This window comes from Patagioenas fasciata, chromosome 3, assembly GCF_037038585.1.
Source record: "Patagioenas fasciata isolate bPatFas1 chromosome 3, bPatFas1.hap1, whole genome shotgun sequence".
NCBI lineage: Eukaryota > Metazoa > Chordata > Aves > Columbiformes > Columbidae > Patagioenas > Patagioenas fasciata.
The window spans coordinates 51,043,757-51,060,828 of record NC_092522.1 but is presented as its reverse complement, the minus strand read 5'-3'; the positions used below and the strand labels follow the sequence as shown (position 1 = coordinate 51,060,828).

The following is a 17,072-nucleotide window of genomic DNA, read 5'->3' as shown; positions in this document are numbered from 1 at the left end:
TCCATTCTGTTCTCAGGTTGTTTGTCACCAGTGTGATGCTGTTCACCCCAAAAGAATTTGGTCTGCTTTGGTCAGAGTCCATGATGTTCAAAATCAAAGCTGTAACCTGATTAATCAGCAGGGGTACCAAGTAAGTCCCACCACATTTCATTCTTGGTCTTCATTCAAAAGTAACCAGGGTCTAGCCTGTTCTGAATTATTCCTGTTCTAGATAAAGAGGAAAGTTGAATCTGTATGTGACAACCTTCATTGGCATCCCTTTAGATATGAACATTCTTATAAACCTTCTTCTGGCTAGCCACTTAAGCCTAGAATCATCCTACTGATTTGAGATTCGTGTGAGTTATTTCCATTAGTTGTACTTGTGCAAGGTGCACAGAGGGGCCTGTGGACAAGACTTGTTTGGATGTACTCACAGGACTTTGCACAGTGAGTCTCAGATTCAGCTTCACTAAGTGTGAGCCATGGCCACTTGGAAGGTTTGTCTCCCTATGGATGAGGATCTCACCCATCACTGACTTTGCCCCTTAAGAGCTGCCAAGTTTTCTTACACCTCTCTCTTGTCTGATACTTTGATGTGAGCTCGTATTTCAGTCTTTCTCGCAGACACGACAAGAATTAATTTTTTCATCCTTTTTCAACTGTTATTTTACAGAAATGTCTAGCACTTAAATCTCTTGAATTCTTCTTTTCCTATGGAAAATTTGTTTGAAATCACACAGTAGCTTTAGAAGTTATTGCAACCAGGAAATGAAGGTAGATGCTGAGATGGTGTAATCTTACAAATTTCTTTTACAAATATTATAACCTCTTTTGGCTTCAGTGATGTTATATTTGGAAGGAATTAAACTCCTCTACATGAATAATCTAATGTTCATTAGTATTCTGAGGAAGAATGTTTTTATATGTCTTCTTTTTATCTTAACCACACTATTATATTTCTTCTATCAGGTTTGGACCACATCTCTGTGTTATAGTTATTTGCCTGTGGTAATACCTTGGTGAAATAAAAATCCAGAAGTGGGAATAATATTTTGCCTATACACAGTTTCAGATGCTTAACTTGATAAGAGATATTCCTCATGGGTTTATTTTGGGTATACTGAAGCACAGTAATGCCCAACAGCTTTAAAATGTTTCCATGGTTATATAATAAAAAAAAAAAATAAAGCTTCAAATGTGAATTTTATATTCCACTAAAATTGGTCAGTGTTGATTTTAAAGCATATTAGATCATCCACTAGTAGGAGGCCTTTAGAGCATCAGGCTGTTTAGAAACAAGTGGTGGACAGTTTTGGAGAACTTCTCTTTCTCCTTGGCATGTTTTTATGATAATTCAAATATTGAAGATAATTTACAACCCCGCTGGTACTATACCAGAGATCTTATGCGATGGAATTTATATCACTTTTCCTTTTAGACATTTAAACCACATGTCATTCTAGAAAAACGAGGACAGAGGTCCAACAAAGGAGTGATTTATTTTCAGTTAAAATACTAGCTACATTAAAACCACATGTTATTAAGTACTGCATAACCAAACCATGCTCAGGAGAAGGCTTACGACACCAAAGCTTGCTTAAAATGTTTCTCTCTTTTTTTTCTTTCCCAAAAACTTTGTCAGTGTGTACATTATGAAACTTTACCTGAGCTTCACATTTCATTTGCTATAATTTTACCGTGATGAAACAAGTTATTAAAGTACCAGAGTACAAATTAATTCAGTTTCTTATTGTTTTTCTCACATTTCTGTATGGTTGAACTTTTCTGTCCATTTTAGGTAACATTGCATCTTTGTGAATGCCCCTCCTGAAACAACATAATACCATTAACTTCATTAAGACTGAAACGCAGGGTTTTTTAAAGTGAAACAACTTGTATTTTGGGCATTTTACCAACATGAATTCTCATAATGCTCCTGTCAGAAGAGTAAAATAACGCACAGAAGCAGTGCATGCAAATCAAAGACCAGAAGGGAAATCAATACAAAGATTAGAATTAAGGGGCCCCAATTTTGTTTTCAGGATGCAGATCCTGAGGACCAGTTTCTGTCCTTATTATGCTATACTTCCACACCTGGTTGCTTAAGACTTGAAGGGAATTTTTTGTGCTGATGTTGCCAGGTGAGTCATACAAAGCTTGGTAGAAATAACCAGTGAAAGATTCATCCTGTGCAAAGGACTTCTGCTGTTGCACCAGGCTTCCGTGCTGGTTCTGTGCTTGTCTGGATGATACTGGCACAGAAAGGGTGCTTGGGGGTCTGAGAATTCAGCTGGCTCACGTATGCTCCTGGGGACTGTTAGATTCCAAAACCCTGTCAAGATCTGCTGGTATCTAATGGGGAAGTGATTGTTGCCTCACTGTTCAGATTCTGCTCAATATGAAACTTGCATGAATAAGAAAGCCTGTCCCTGTGCTTTCTAAGAACTGCACAAACACTCACAAATCACCACAACACTCCTGTCTCACAAGTAATTGCTGGACAGTTTTAGCCCTAGAAGGGAATTAGCCAGTTACTGTCAAGCAGTCTTTAAACAAGACAGGGATCAGAAGCAGCAAATTTCTCTGCTTGTACGCTTGAGATCATTCTAATTCAGATGTTACAGTCACATCTTGAAATCATTAATACTACCTTAAGCTTGCCTGGTATTCCCATTTCTCCTGAAAATGCTTAGCTCAAGCAGATCGTGAAGTATTGATTCTGCATCAGCAACAGACTAAAATTTGTAAGGTCTTTAAACAAAAAAAAAGATAAAACAGCTCATGTTATGTGTCTTTTCTCAGCCCTTGGCTGCCTGATTAAAGTATATGTAGTAGACACTATAATTTAATAGACAATAGAAACTCTACTGAATTAATCTGTCTAGTTTGCTGCCTTGTCTTTTATGTAGAACAGTATTAAGTAACGCAGGAGATGGTGCAAAAAAACACACAGTGGGCAAAAAAGGACCATGTGGTACACTCGACTTGTGCCATGTCTAAATTATAAACTGTTACACTAAATTTTAGCATAACAGGAATTAGGCATGTCCAAAATTATTATTGAATCACTTCCCCAACAAGCTGTTGTGCTGTACAGTATGTTTTGTTTTGTTTTATTTTATTTTATTTTATTTTATTTTATTTTATTTTATTTTATTTTATTTTATTTTATTTTATTTTATTTTTTATTTTATTTTATTTTATTTTATTTTATTTTATTTTATTTTATTTTATTTTATTTTATTTTATTTTATTTTTTTACCAGACTGGTAAACACGCCTGTAGTCACAACTGAGAGATCACTGCCTAACTGAAGTAAATGATGTGTAAAGTCACAGTAGGAAATATAAACCAGCTTTATTCCTACTGCCTGCTTTGCCTTTCTTGAAGCATCAAAAGGCTGGTGTTACCACCAGCACTGAAGGAATATTGTGAGGCACAGTGTGGCAGCTCTTGATAGGAGAAACTCTGTTTAGGCTTCCACCCTTTGGCAGCAGCTGGGGCAGCAAGGTTGTCTCTCCAGACATCTCTCCATCTCGTTTCCCAGTTCTGGATTATTGTCCAGAAATTATTGTCTTCCATTGATTTTCTTTCCTAAAGATAACACAAGTGGTCATATGTTTTCACTGGTTATGATTCTGATTCTCTTTACATGGGTCTCACAACCTTCTTCCTTTTTCTTAATTTAGAATATCACCTATCTTTTCTTCATATTGCATCATCCAATTGACTTATCTTCTCTCTTTCTTTAGATGTTTCCCGATGTGTGGCTGAGAGGAAGTACACCCAGGAACAAGCTCGCAAAGAATTTCAGCAAGTGTTTATCCCAGAATGCAATGACGATGGCACATATAGTCAGGTTGAAAAAATTTCATTCAATATCTTGCATGACCAGAAAGTCAGAACATGTATGTTTGCAGAGGATGAAGAGGAGACAAATGTAATGAAAGGAAATGTAATTTCAAAATGAAATGTAATTTATGCTAACACTGACATTGAAAATTAGAAGGAAAAATAATTTTTTTGTGCTGTCCGTGTTCTTTTTTCAGAGTTGGCCAGCAAAAGAGCCAAACATTACTGTTGTTCATGTACACTCCCTATTCTTCTAAGCTGAGGCAGCTGAGTCATTCTTGTAGCCCCCGAATAGTCATCAGATCGTAAAATGCTTGGAATTTCTGATCTGTTCCTGATCTGAACCAAAGATCTTGCAACCAGAGTCCATATCTTAGTGCTAAAGTATGAATCATACAGGATTCTTTCCTATTCTCAGCTGAATTTCTGCACAAGCATATGGTCTGAGACCAATTTACTTAGTTTAGATTGTGGAATTCAGAAGGGATACAATTAGAATCTTACTGTGTGATAAATATTCAAATCAAGATCAGCTTCTGCTGCCTCTGTTGCATTTCAGTTGCAGTGTTGTGTAGAAGGCAATCCTTCTTGTTTTAAGCATGGTGAGGGAAGAGATGTTTTCCCTCAGGAAATATAATGCAATTGATTTCTAAAAGGAATTCCAAGAGCTTCCTTTCTGACAGTTTGGGAGATGAATAATGCTGGCTGAAGCACTCTTGTCCTGCTCCTTCAGTGGGTGGAACAGTATGTTCTCTATGTGGAAAAAAAACTTGAGATTTCTTGCCTCAGGAACAGTTTATGTGCCCCTTGAGGAACTTCACTGTGAGGTTTTCACAACACCTGCACCTCACTCTTTTAAAATAGGGTGTAAACAACCGCATATTTCATTTTTTTTTTTCATCCATTGGATTCTGAAGGACCTACCTCACTTTGCTTGAAATAAATTCTTCTTTATGCTAAAGAATCATGTGTAGGACTGAGATTAGATCTGTCATGATTTACTGTTCCAGGTTTTGTCAATGTAGTTTGCTGGGCTAGTCTTTTGTACTCCTGTCATGAATACTGTGGGATAACAGACATACGTCTGACAAACTGCATGTGGTTCATGTAATTTCTAACAGGTTCAGTGCCATAGTTACACTGGATACTGCTGGTGTGTCACTCCCAATGGTCGTCCTATCAGTGGTACTGCTGTGGCTCACAAAACTCCCCGGTGCCCAGGTAAGACTTGTTTAGCTGGCTAGGTTATGACACTGTCTCATGAACAGCAGACTTAATCTGTGGCATTTGACTAGACGTTAGGAAAAAGTTATTCACTGGAAGAGTGGTTCAGGCTAGAAATAGGTGCTGACAGAAGCTGTGGATGTCCATTCCTCGGGGATTTGCGAAACTCAAATGGACAAGGCTCTGAGAAGGTTAGTCTAGCTTTTAAGCTAGCCCTGCATGAATTCTGAGGTCACTGCCACCCTAAACCTTCCTGTGATTCTATGATCCATCTACTTTATTTGTACTATACTCTAGCTATTGAAGGGATTTTCTGCAGTGTTTATTTGTATGATATTTATATGTCAATATATCAAACCATGCAACTGACTTCCTGAAGTAATCCTTTCTTTATGTTGAAACTCTCTTGCACATAAGCTCTTTGCAAAAAAAAAAATCACAGGGCTTTGCCTTTTTGATATTTTAAGTATTTAAAGTACATAGAAAAAAACCACAAACAAACACACTCTTAAAAACAATATGGAGTGTGAATGTCCTGATTTGTAACGCAACCCAATGAAAGAATTCCCACAGCAAATCCCATGAATGACCAGATCCAGAGGTGTGTGGGAGATTTGAGGGATTTTCTTGAGGTTGTTGTGCGGATGGGTTTCTATTAGATGGAGATTTATTTCTGAACTAGCCAAAGGAATCTCAAGGTCTGCTCAAAGGCTGAAAAACAGCACCCTGAAAAACAGCAGTGAGACTCGGGCGCGTGAACAGCTCGTGAGCATGGACAATATCCAATCAGCTAATGCATGCTTGGAGCGTGGACGCGTGATCAGGAAATAACTGCATATATAAGGAGGCTTGTCTCTGTAATAAATGGCTTCACTTGAATTCATATTGGATTATGTGGAGTCCATGATTTTTCGCCCTCGCACAGAGGAGAAATAAAAATGAAACAAAGCATTAAGAACGTAACGGAATCATTGTCTGTATAAATGAATTGGCAAATCAAACTCTTTATCTTTCATCAGGACAATTAACAGGTTCACTGTTTTTTAGGAGTTTGCTTCTGATCCTGTTTCATTGGCATTGATAACAAATGTAAATCCCCAGTGTATGAACGGTTACCAGGATTGCTATTCACCTTCCTTGAGGCAGACACAATTGCACAGAAAAAGCTCTAAAAATACTCTATGTATTGCATTTCTGTTTGTGCTGCACCACCATTCATATTCATGTGTCTAGAAGATAAATTTCCAGACCGCTTCAGTTCATTTTTGAAGGGGTGGGAAGGGAACTTAGTTTCACAGAAATGCTGAGGAGAAGGTGGTAGCAGCACTCAATTTTAATTTAGTAGCTCAGAGATAAATAGACTATTCTAGGGCCCAGGTGAGTATGCAGAGTCTGATTTTGCTCCATGGAAGACTGCGGGTAATTTTCAATTGTTATGAGACCCTTTGGGATTATCTCTGCACATTTCCTCTTCTGCTTGTATCACTGCTCACCATTTTTCCTTTGTCCCTCAGGAAAGAAGTCCAGTTACAGCAGAGTTTGGAAATAGATTTGAAGTGCTAGGGAATTCTGCAGTGGTAGTGGCTAAGGGCTCAGTCTTAAAGTTCTGGAGAAACCCTTTCATTCAGCAGAGAAGGCAGCTACAGTTTTTCTCAGAAGTTTATGTGGTATAATAAGGCAAAACTCTGCTCTTATTTTGCAGAATGAAAGCCTGAAGCACAAATGCATCCTTCTTCCATTTCCCAGTATATATTCAAAATTGCCATCTGTTTAGGATAATGGAGGGGTTTTTTCCCCCTAGAAGGGCTGTTGATGTTTTCCAGATCATCGTTGATTCCCTTTTTTTTGTCTTTAGTATCCCAATGTACGGGAATTACAATCAAAATAATAGTGGGTATACTGAAGTTGAGTAGATGTACTCCTATCTCAACTAGTATTTCAGGAATGCCATTTATTCAAACACTGTTGTCTCTATTAAGTCTAATACACTGTGCCATCGCTAGCCTCATTGCAGGCATTGCCTTGCTGGTTTTTGATATTGCAGGCAGATCTCCTGTAGTGGTATCATCCTGGCATCAGCAATTTAATACATTTTCAGTTGCTTCTGTGTATTCTGCAGACATGATGCTGTAGCTGTATCAAAGACATCTATGCAAATTTCTAAGTTTTATATGTGCCAGAGTTTTTATCCCAGGATCATTTTTGCCACCTTTCCCCTTTAGAGGAGAATGTGCACAGAGAATCAAGATGACAGGTAGAGTCAATTGTGAACATGCTTTTGTAATGACTTTCTTATAAGAGATGTGATACCTTGGAATGTGTGAAAAATTATATTTTTTAATGAAAATGTTCAGTGTCTCTTTTCAATTCTAGGTTAATTCTTCAATAACTTCAGATAAGGTTTGAATACATGTCTAATCACCTGTACTTTTCCTAAATTATTGGATAATTTCTTGCCTTTCATTTTTTCCCAGTAGAACCACCTTTGGTGAATATCCAGAAATAGGAAAGAAGTGCATGTCAACCTGGAAGAATCTGGATTTTAATAGATGAAATATGGAGCAGAATTTAGGATGGGCAGTTAGTAGTTGCGTTTTGTGATTCCATCCCCTATCTGTGTTTCACGTTTACTGTGTGATATTAGGTAGCTGAAACAACCTCTAAGTTTATCTAATCTTAATATTGCTTAGCTACATAACATAATGCTTCGTAAAGCTAGCTTAGATCCTGGGACAGAAAAGTGGCAGACATATATTTTTTTAATGTATCTACAGTAGCTATATGAGCCGTTTTTTGCTCGTTGCGTTGTTCTGGTTGCTCTTATTGAAGGTGTCTTTTTTACTAGAGACACAAGGTGTGGAAGGATGAAGGTTATAAGAAGCATCATAAAACACAGGACTGTCCAACTGATTTATGTGAAATCTTCACTTCGACATCTTTACTTGAGAGAGGCTCTTCTTCCATCCTTTCCAGTTACTCCCATACCAACACTTAGGACTGCTAAAACACACACAATAAATCTCAGAATGTCATTCCACTCCATGGAAATAATCTCCACTGTTCCAGGAGTTGTGGTGAGAAGGAGAGTAAATCAAACACATTCCCATGACAGCATTAAAGAGAAAGCTCCTTAAAAATGATGAATGTCCCCCAATACTTTCGCTAAAGAACCCCAGACATAAAAAAGACATTTTTACAACTCCCCATCTCTGTTATCAGCACCACAGGAAACTGCAGAAATTCCATAGGCACAGAGTCCTGGGAAATGGGGCAGAAATTGAGAAGCAGGTGTTAAATTATCATTGGAAAATGCAGTGTTTTCCTATTGTACAGTTTTTATGCCCTATTAGCTATTCTGGGCTTCTGTCAGTGAAAATGCAGAGGTATGGAGAGATGTTTTATTATTCTGTGAAGCAGTTTTGCTATTTTACAATTTAGATGACAGGATCATCTTTTAAGGAGTAAACAGAAGTGCCTTTAAAAATTCAGAACTCTTCCTCTCTGTATAGTGGTATAATTAGACAAATATAATTGAGAAGTCAATGAACTTTTAAAATTTACATCATGTGGATTTTATTAATTGTGAAAAAAATATCCATCCTTGAACCATAGAGGTCTCCTATCCCCATACACATTATAATACATTTCCTATATGTACACAGTCAGAAACACCCACATGTGAGATAAAAAACAGCATGGGAAGTTTATTTTCTTGATATCTGCATTCAGTTATTACGTATCAAATATTCTTTAGTAGGAGATAATAGGAAATAACTAGATACTAATAGACTTTCACCTTCTCTTTTAAAGCCCAGCCACATATGATCAGAACTATAGAAAACTGATACGCTATAGAGCCACAAACTACAAAATACACATCACATTCCCTGAAGAAGATTTATTGTGCCTCAGAAGATGTTAGTCTGAAACTGGGCATGATTGTGGGGTTTGCAATAAGCTAAGGCATTAAATTTTCTTTCTTTCTCTCTCTCTTTCTTTGTCTCTCTCTTTGTCTCTCTCTCTTTTCCATCAGAATAATGCACAAGATAGAATGGCGATAAATTCTTCTTGCTGAAATAATACTGATGAATTTCGTATCCTTCCTTCTCTTCTCCCATTCCATAAATATGTTATGATTTGCTTGCCTACAGTGCACTGAAAACTTGGAATCTGATTGTATTGCCCAACATTTAGATGAGTTATACATTGCTATTTTTGTTTCTTGCCTAGCTAAAAATGTGAGCATTCATTGTGAGTATTAAAGATACAATTCCTCAGAAACTTGTAAATACAACTTGCTATCAGTATTTAGCCAGAAGGATTTTTACCTCAAAAAAAATTAGAAAAAAAATTATATAAGCTCAATAACCCTTCCTCACCTCCAACTTAGAGACATGAAGAAAAGTTTCTGCAACATAAAGTTTCAGCTGAAGCTGAGTGAAGGGATCAGATTTCCCTTTGTAGGAAATTCTGTGAATATTTTTGTTAGCTTCCTAATACTATTAAAAATGTTAGCCCAGTGAATCTAATTTTGCCAGTATTAATTTAATTTCATAGCAAAATTACAATCGCTATGATAAAGTTAGCCTTTGTGGAAGCCACTCTCTTCCTCCATCTATCAATTTTCCATCAAAATTAAAGATAAAAAACCCCAAAGCTTAAAAGAAAGAATTCAGTTCTCCCTGACTGTACGTTAATATTAAATAGTAATTATTTCTTACCATTTCACATACAGATGGAGTAATCTGAAGGCATCTTGGTGCTAATGAAATCTGGAAAGATTTTTCTGCTTTTGGTTTAAGATATGGAATATTATATAAATTTGTTATAAATGTGTTAAATTACTTTAGTATAAACTGAATTTTAAGTTCAATTTATAGTAGTGGTTCTGAATGTACATAGAGAGACAGCACTGTGTCAAACGGAGGCTTTACTTACCACTTTTTTTAGTGCAAAGGGACTATCAATGGCAGTTGATCACACACATTCCTCACACCAAGACCTCATTTCTACTCAAAAAATGGTGTAAAACACTTTAATGTGGATGAGAGTCAGACCTAAAATCTCTAGATTTGCAAGAGAATTTTAATTATACTTCTGTACATCAAAATGAGAAACTACAGGGTTAATTGTAACTGGATGAAATTTGAGGCAAGATTAAATCACTGGTATTTAGTGCAATTAGAAAAACCTGTAATTTTGTATGCACTGCTTCCTAAAACTGGAACATCTTATTTGAGTTCAAGCTGAGCCTCTTATCAAACTCAAGCCAAGCACCAAAAAGCTCAGCTCTTCTGGCTTCAGCTAGCATAAACGCAAGAAACTGACTCCTCCTCAGGGTGAACAACACACTTTCGTATTGCAGTCTGTTTAGAGTAATCTATCCCGAAATACCCTTGGATATAATTCCTGCAATGACAGTAGCTGTATTTTTCCTGTCTGAATTAATACTCACGCATCACTAAGTATATTGAATTTCTGGTGATTCAAACATGATACAATAAAAATGCACTACCACAAAAAAAAAAAAAAAAGGGAAACAACTCTAAACTAGCATACTTTTTATATGGATTTATTAAATATGTATTAAAAGCTGAATCCTTCAGAAGGTGATACCAGCTTGGCTGCATCATCATGTATTCTTTTATGGAGGCTTTATAATCAGATGCCAGGTTTGTGATGTTAGCTGTCTTTCCTCTGGCAGATTCCAGTGTCTAAACTTCATGCTGAAGTAACCATCAGTTCAACATGGTAAACAAGGACTGTGATCTAGTGGGTTCTCTTATTTAAATTGTGCTTTTAGTACAGATTTACTGTGCTGCAAGGTTTGGGGTTTTTTGGTTGTTTGTTTTATACCCAGTGAATTTAGTTATTCCATAGAGAAAGAAATTAAGAAAATTAAGGCAACCAAATTATTTAACAGATTTCTGAGCATCTTTCAGATTTTTTTTTTTTTAACAGGCGCATGTAAGAAGAGATGATATGTTAAAAATTAACAGACATCATGCTTTTTAATTTTTGATCACTCCATGTGGCTCTTCAGAGAGAAAAATACCACTTTTAAAGATGTTTTTTAATGCAGCAGAGATAGATGTGTCAAAAAGAAGTGGCTAGGAGTTAGAATAATATAAAGAGTTGTAGTAATGAAACCTCAGTGAGAACTAAGGAAGTACTTCTATTTTAAAACCTAAGGACAACTAGCTCTTGAAAGAAAACTAAGCAAAGCAGTAGAATCTCCACTTCTTGATGACATGGAATCAAGACTGGATGTGGGGTTGGAATCCAAGATGGTAGAATAAACTGTAAACACTCATCTTCTGCAAACTTCCTACCTCTTTTCCCACCACTGTTTCCTTTCCTAAGAGCCACAGCTCTGAGGACATCCCCCACGACCAGCTCAGGCTCAGGCTCTTAAGGCATTGTCACTGCATGCTCCAGTACACACAATTTCCACACCAGCGTACGGTTTCTGTAGGGCTGTGTATGAGATATTTAAAGCAGCAAAAGGCAGTTTTTAATCTGAGTCAGGACTGGGCTAGGGGCTTAAGAAGGCCCACAGAGCAGGTGGGGTGCATGGGCAAGACTCGGTGTGTAGGAAGGGTGTTGCCCTGCACAAGGAACCACCAGGGAGTAGTGCCGGGGAGATGCCTCTTACTGCAGGGCCTGTCCTTGCTGGGCAGTGGGGAAAGGAGATGTTGACTCTGCAGCATGTGAGCATGTTCTCGCGCTTGTGTCTAGGTAGTATTTAATGTTTTGTCTTTCTCAGATGCTGTGGTGGTCAAGAAGTAACATCTGAGAGTAAATTGATGGTACACAAATGCAGAAGTCAGGCAAACCTAAAATCTTTGGTTTGCAAGAGTTTACTCATATTTATTGTTATAGTAAACAAAAATGAATCATTAAAGCTAAACTATGTTTCTTGGAAAATATATTAAAAGTGAAAATAGTATTTTTATGGTTAATTCCTTTTTCCAATTGCAGGTTCAGTGAGTGAGAAGCTGCCACAACGAGAAGGTGCAGGAAAAACAGGTAAATATCATAGCTGGTCTTTAAATAGAAACTAAAATAGCTGTGGGATACACCACTGTGATTTTCCATAGATTTAAATTATCAATATATATTCATCATGTATCATAGCTGCATATATAATGTATATATGTGCCTTCATGCTATTCATTATATATTTGCATTGTAGATATTTAGTCAACTCAGGAATATAAACACATATGCATGCATGTATGTTTTTTGTCTGTATATGCATAGACATTATATTTTTCTTGTCTCAGCCGCACAGAGTTTGCTACTCTGTACTGTTTGGAAAATAACTTTTCTTCCCATAGCTATACTCTGAAACATTTTCCCATACTGTTTTCCTGCCCTAGAGGACAGATTATTCCATCTGTTTGATAAAGACAGCATTCTGCAGTTCCAAAATCTCAGGAACTGTGGTTCTCACTTTATTTCCATAGTAATCAGTTCTTGAGTCATGTTGGACCCAGCACTTTGCTCTATATTGTGATTAATTCATCTGATGGCTTACATTCATGGCCAGATGGTTGTTATTGTTAGAGATAGATCACGGTTTATGTATTGTTGGCAGGACAAAATCTGATATGACTTCAACATAGCTGGTAGATGCAAATGAGAGAGATGTCTGTGCTTTAAGCAAAATTAAAGCTTAGACTCTCCCTGAGCTTAAAAGAATTTTAAATCCAGCTGACAATAACATAGTAAATGTTGCTTTTTAGTTACACTGGCATAAATGAATTTTAAAGAAGTTCCTTATATTCATGCTAATTCATGCTATCTGTTTGGTCCACTGTAAATATAATTGAAATATTTTTTCACAGGAACTTTTGCAGCATTTTGATATGCCCAACATTTAAATAAACTTTCATTTTCAGCTTTGAACTGAGTGAAATACTCCATACATAAAACCTGTCTGGAATCCTCTATTTTTGTTTGTGACCATGGTGTCTGAGATGCTGAACCTGGAATGAGTAATCATAATTTATCAAGTGTCTCTTCTCATCACATCTATTCATGTCTAAAATGATACGGTTGCACTTTACTCAGGCCCTGATTTTATTCTTCAGCATGAAGGGCCACTGACCTGGTTCCCAGGTGGTCCTGGCTCCTTTCAGACGCTGCTAACTTCCTCACCCTTCTTCCAGCCAGCCTCATGCTTTAAATGAAGTTGTATTGTTAGAGACATCGTGACCTCTTTCAAGACCATCACAGAGTAGTGAACGGGGTCAGCTGTTTGAGTTAAAGAGCTGTACTTTGACTTCACAGTGTAGTAAAAGTATCTTATAGCTCAGCTTGAAAGGGCACAGCAGTAGGTTTTGAAGTAATCATAGAACTCCCTGCTCATCTTTGCTCTGCATGTTCCTGTGGACACAGGGGGTGCCTGGACAGGGGTACCTGCCTGTATTGTAATCCAGCAGTCTCAGGCAGGTTCACAACATTATCACTGCTGCAGAAGATATGCTCCAGATCTTCAAGTGTGGTCTTGAGGACTCTACTCAAGAGACAGCACAGATTTACCCTGAGACAGTCTCTTCTTCCAAGATGTCCCACAGAGACTCCCAGAAGACAACGACGTGGCAGGCCATATCTGTTGCAGTAGTGCACCTCACTTTCTCCGGGTATTCCAATACTGAAAGAAAATTTCCAGCTGCAGATTTGGAGGTCAGGAGCTCTGTTTGCATGTTTGCAGGTTTACATATTCAACTGAACAGGAATAAAGCTTGAAAGATATTTCCTAAAGTGTCTTCCCTGGCCCTACAGTTCCCTCCTCTATCCAAAGGAAATATTCAGACCATCTGAAAAACACAGGTATCAGAGATGGGATCACATCTCTTTTTTCTAATTCTTAGCTGACTGCAGGGCTATGATCTTGGTAACTGAACTCTGACAGCAAGCAGAATGGTTTCTGTTTAAATGTATGCACATATGGACTGCTATGCATGTGCCAGTCAGGAAGACCTATGCAATTAACCTCTAAGATATCCAAATAACTTGAAGATTAACTGCTCCTTGGTTATGACTCTCTACTGAATATGATTTTGAACACTGAAATGGCACATGCCTCGTCATTCCTAACACAAAAGGTTTTTCTGAAAATACAATGTAGCTGACAGAGTGCAAACAGAAATTTAATGTGGGTGTTTTCCTGCAGATTAAGGGTAGTTCAGGAGCTATTGTGTCTCCTCCAGTCCTGGAGTGTAGTTAATACCTTTTAGATTATACAGATATCCTGAACCAAAAGTTTGGTTCACTGATGACCAAATGCAGACCTCTTTCTTTCTTTTGGTTGGGGGGGGACCTGAGGCCAGTTCTATGACTCAAGCATGAAACATCTGTTGAATGAAAAAAAATATAATTATGAACTCTTTTAAATGCTGCTTGACCAAAGTTCAATTTTGATTGGGCTGATAGTCGCTAAAGTTGCAGCATTATATCTGAATTTCAGGCAATAACATAAGATCAGATGTGTCACAAACTGAAATTGTGTACAAAAAGATGATTAGAAAAATGTCATTTAAACCCTAAACCAAGTTTCTGGCTGGGGTGTTGGTAATACTTACCTACCTTCAGCTACCCTCTGAAATTCTGGGTTATCTGAATCACTTATTCATTGATGGTCTAAATGTAAGTCTTGATTCTCAGTACACTAGGATACTTGATGGCATCTCTGAAATTAATTGATGGTCTTATTCACCACTCAGAAGACATCACAAAAATATCAGCAAAACTAATGAGAAGTGACAGTCTGTAATGGCATTAGAGCAAAGTATCCTGCCTTTGCGTGGACATGAAGAATGAATATTCTTGAAAGAAGTCTCATTATCCTTTGGTTAAAACATTTTGCAGTGAGAATAAGTTTCTTCTGCTATTTCTTTGGTTCTGTGAAAAGCATGGAGGTTAGTGTTCTATGGCTGCAAATTTGTTTTTACTTGCTGTCAGTATTTACTTGATATCTTTATTTGCTGTGAACTATGCTTTGGCCTCCAGAAAGGAAGGTGAGAGTGTCTCCAAATCCTCTGTATGATTTGCATAAAAATGATGCAGATTTACAAAAAATATGTGTGATGGTGACAACAAAGAGAACAGGAGGATGCTGTTCTGAATTGTAGTAGCAAGAAGAAATAGAAACAGGCAGTGTGTCAGCCTGAAAGCTGCTGCTCAGTGTTACCCTGGTAGGGCTAAATGCAAGAAGTTTCTCAGTAACCTTCAGTTCTACCTTCCATCAAAATACCAAGAAACAATCTGGAAACATGTTGGTCTGAGATCCAGCTGTGAAGCTGCAAGGAATGGTAATAAAACCCTTGCATAGAAGATGCTGTTTACTGCGGGATGTTCTTCGTCTTGGCGTAGGCTCCATGCTACAAGAAACAGCAACAACTTGAAAATATGTACTAGCAAGACCTGCTAGGTCATATTTACTCAATAACTGAAACAATTTAAAATAACAAAAATGTAATGAAGAAAAGATGGGTCTTTGGGTACATCTCTTTCTCACAGAATGTTAACTTAAATAATTTTTCATAATGAACTTTTCTTTTCCAGCACTACTTCCACTATGTTTTACTGAATCTAATATTACCCACATCCTCTTATCATTTCTGTAAATTTTCCTCTCTCTTTTCTTGCAGCAGTGATTGGTAGTGGATGGATGGAGGTGGCTGACTGGAGGATAAGAATTATGCAAACAATATTCTAGTTCTCTAATCTCTGAATCTTGCTTATAAAATCAGCTGACTGTTAAATAGATCCTGCTGTGCTGAAAGAAACTTTCGTTTTAAGGTGTCAAAATGCCTGCAGTCATTCATTCACCCTGGACTGCTTTTGCTTTCACAGGTCTTAACCCTTCTACACATGCATCTAATTACTTCTTCAGAAATCCTCATTTCATCAGTTATAATCTATAAGTATTGGTGTGCAGCACTAAAAATGAAAAATTACTTTCCAGGGAGCTACCTGCTCATAAATCATCAAAGACACTGCAATCATTTCATCAGCCATAATCTCAAAAATCCATACATTTATAGTTTGTAGTGTGATGATGTAATATACCTGTGCTGTGTAGTACCTATAAATAATGTTTAATTTATTGTTTGTTTACCGGCCGGGGCTATGTGCAAATCATTAGTATCAGTCATGTATGTACACTTATTTAGCTTACTCTCATAATTGTAGTCTCCTTGCAAATCTTTTCCATTCTGAATTCAGATGATGCCTCAGCTCCTGCACTGGAGACTCAGCCGCAAGGTGATGAAGAAGGTGAGCATCAACATGAATTTAACAGTCTTGAATTGAACTATGCAGTATGGACCATACACCACAATGTCAAGTGCTACCTTAGAGTTAGGAGCAGTTGCAAGAAATTGAAAGCATCTGTAGGTTTTTCCAGATAAAGACAGCAAACACAACGAAGTCTTTACAAGCAATGATTTTCATGTGATAGTTTTGAGATGGCATTGTAGCTATGGATTCCAACATCAGCAATTTCAGTTGTCACTACTTGGACAGAGACAGATTTTAAACTTGAGCCAGAGCGCAGGTTAAAAATGAGGAAGTTAAAGGGTAAATTCTGTCCTTGGCATATTGCCTAGTAATCTTAAGGTTGACATTTTGTTAGGCTTATTTGCCTTTGGGGAAATTTGGTGTTCTATAAATGGAAAGCTCAAGGCCTACGTGCGAAGATAGTCCTGTATTACAGCTGCCTTACCACTCACTGCAAATCTCACAGAATCTGATCTACCTCTATTACATATTTTGAGTCCTCACTGAAATATTTTTATTCTGATTAAGTATAATTTTAGTCTAAAAGTATTTATTTCAGCTTTTTGTATGAATGGAATAAGGAAGGAACTATTCATGTGTTTGCATGAATAGAGGTTTTAACTGTTCTAATACAAACCAGTGTGCCCTTTTATTTTTAGATACATGCATCTTTAAAACCAGCCTCTTACTATTCAACCACTAGATACTTAAAAAAAATTACCATT

At 37.2% G+C, this 17,072-nt stretch overlaps 1 protein-coding gene across 5 annotated transcripts in view; it reads left to right on the top strand.

Annotated features, from left to right (window-relative positions):
- The window catches only part of SMOC2 (SPARC related modular calcium binding 2), a 144,479-nt gene that overhangs the window by 53,883 nt on the left and 73,524 nt on the right, over nt 1–17,072 (top strand). For 3 of the 5 annotated variants that reach the window (XM_065835742.2, XM_071806341.1, XM_065835741.2), the window contains exons 3-6: nt 3,735–3,841; nt 4,956–5,055; nt 12,040–12,087; nt 16,261–16,344. In XM_065835742.2, the coding sequence (XP_065691814.1) occupies nt 3,735–3,841; nt 4,956–5,055; nt 12,040–12,087; nt 16,261–16,344 (339 nt within the window). The remainder of the gene's footprint in view (nt 1–3,734; nt 3,842–4,955; nt 5,056–12,039; nt 12,088–16,260; nt 16,345–17,072) is intronic. The other 2 variants (XM_071806343.1, XM_065835743.2) reach the window with 1 other exon arrangement.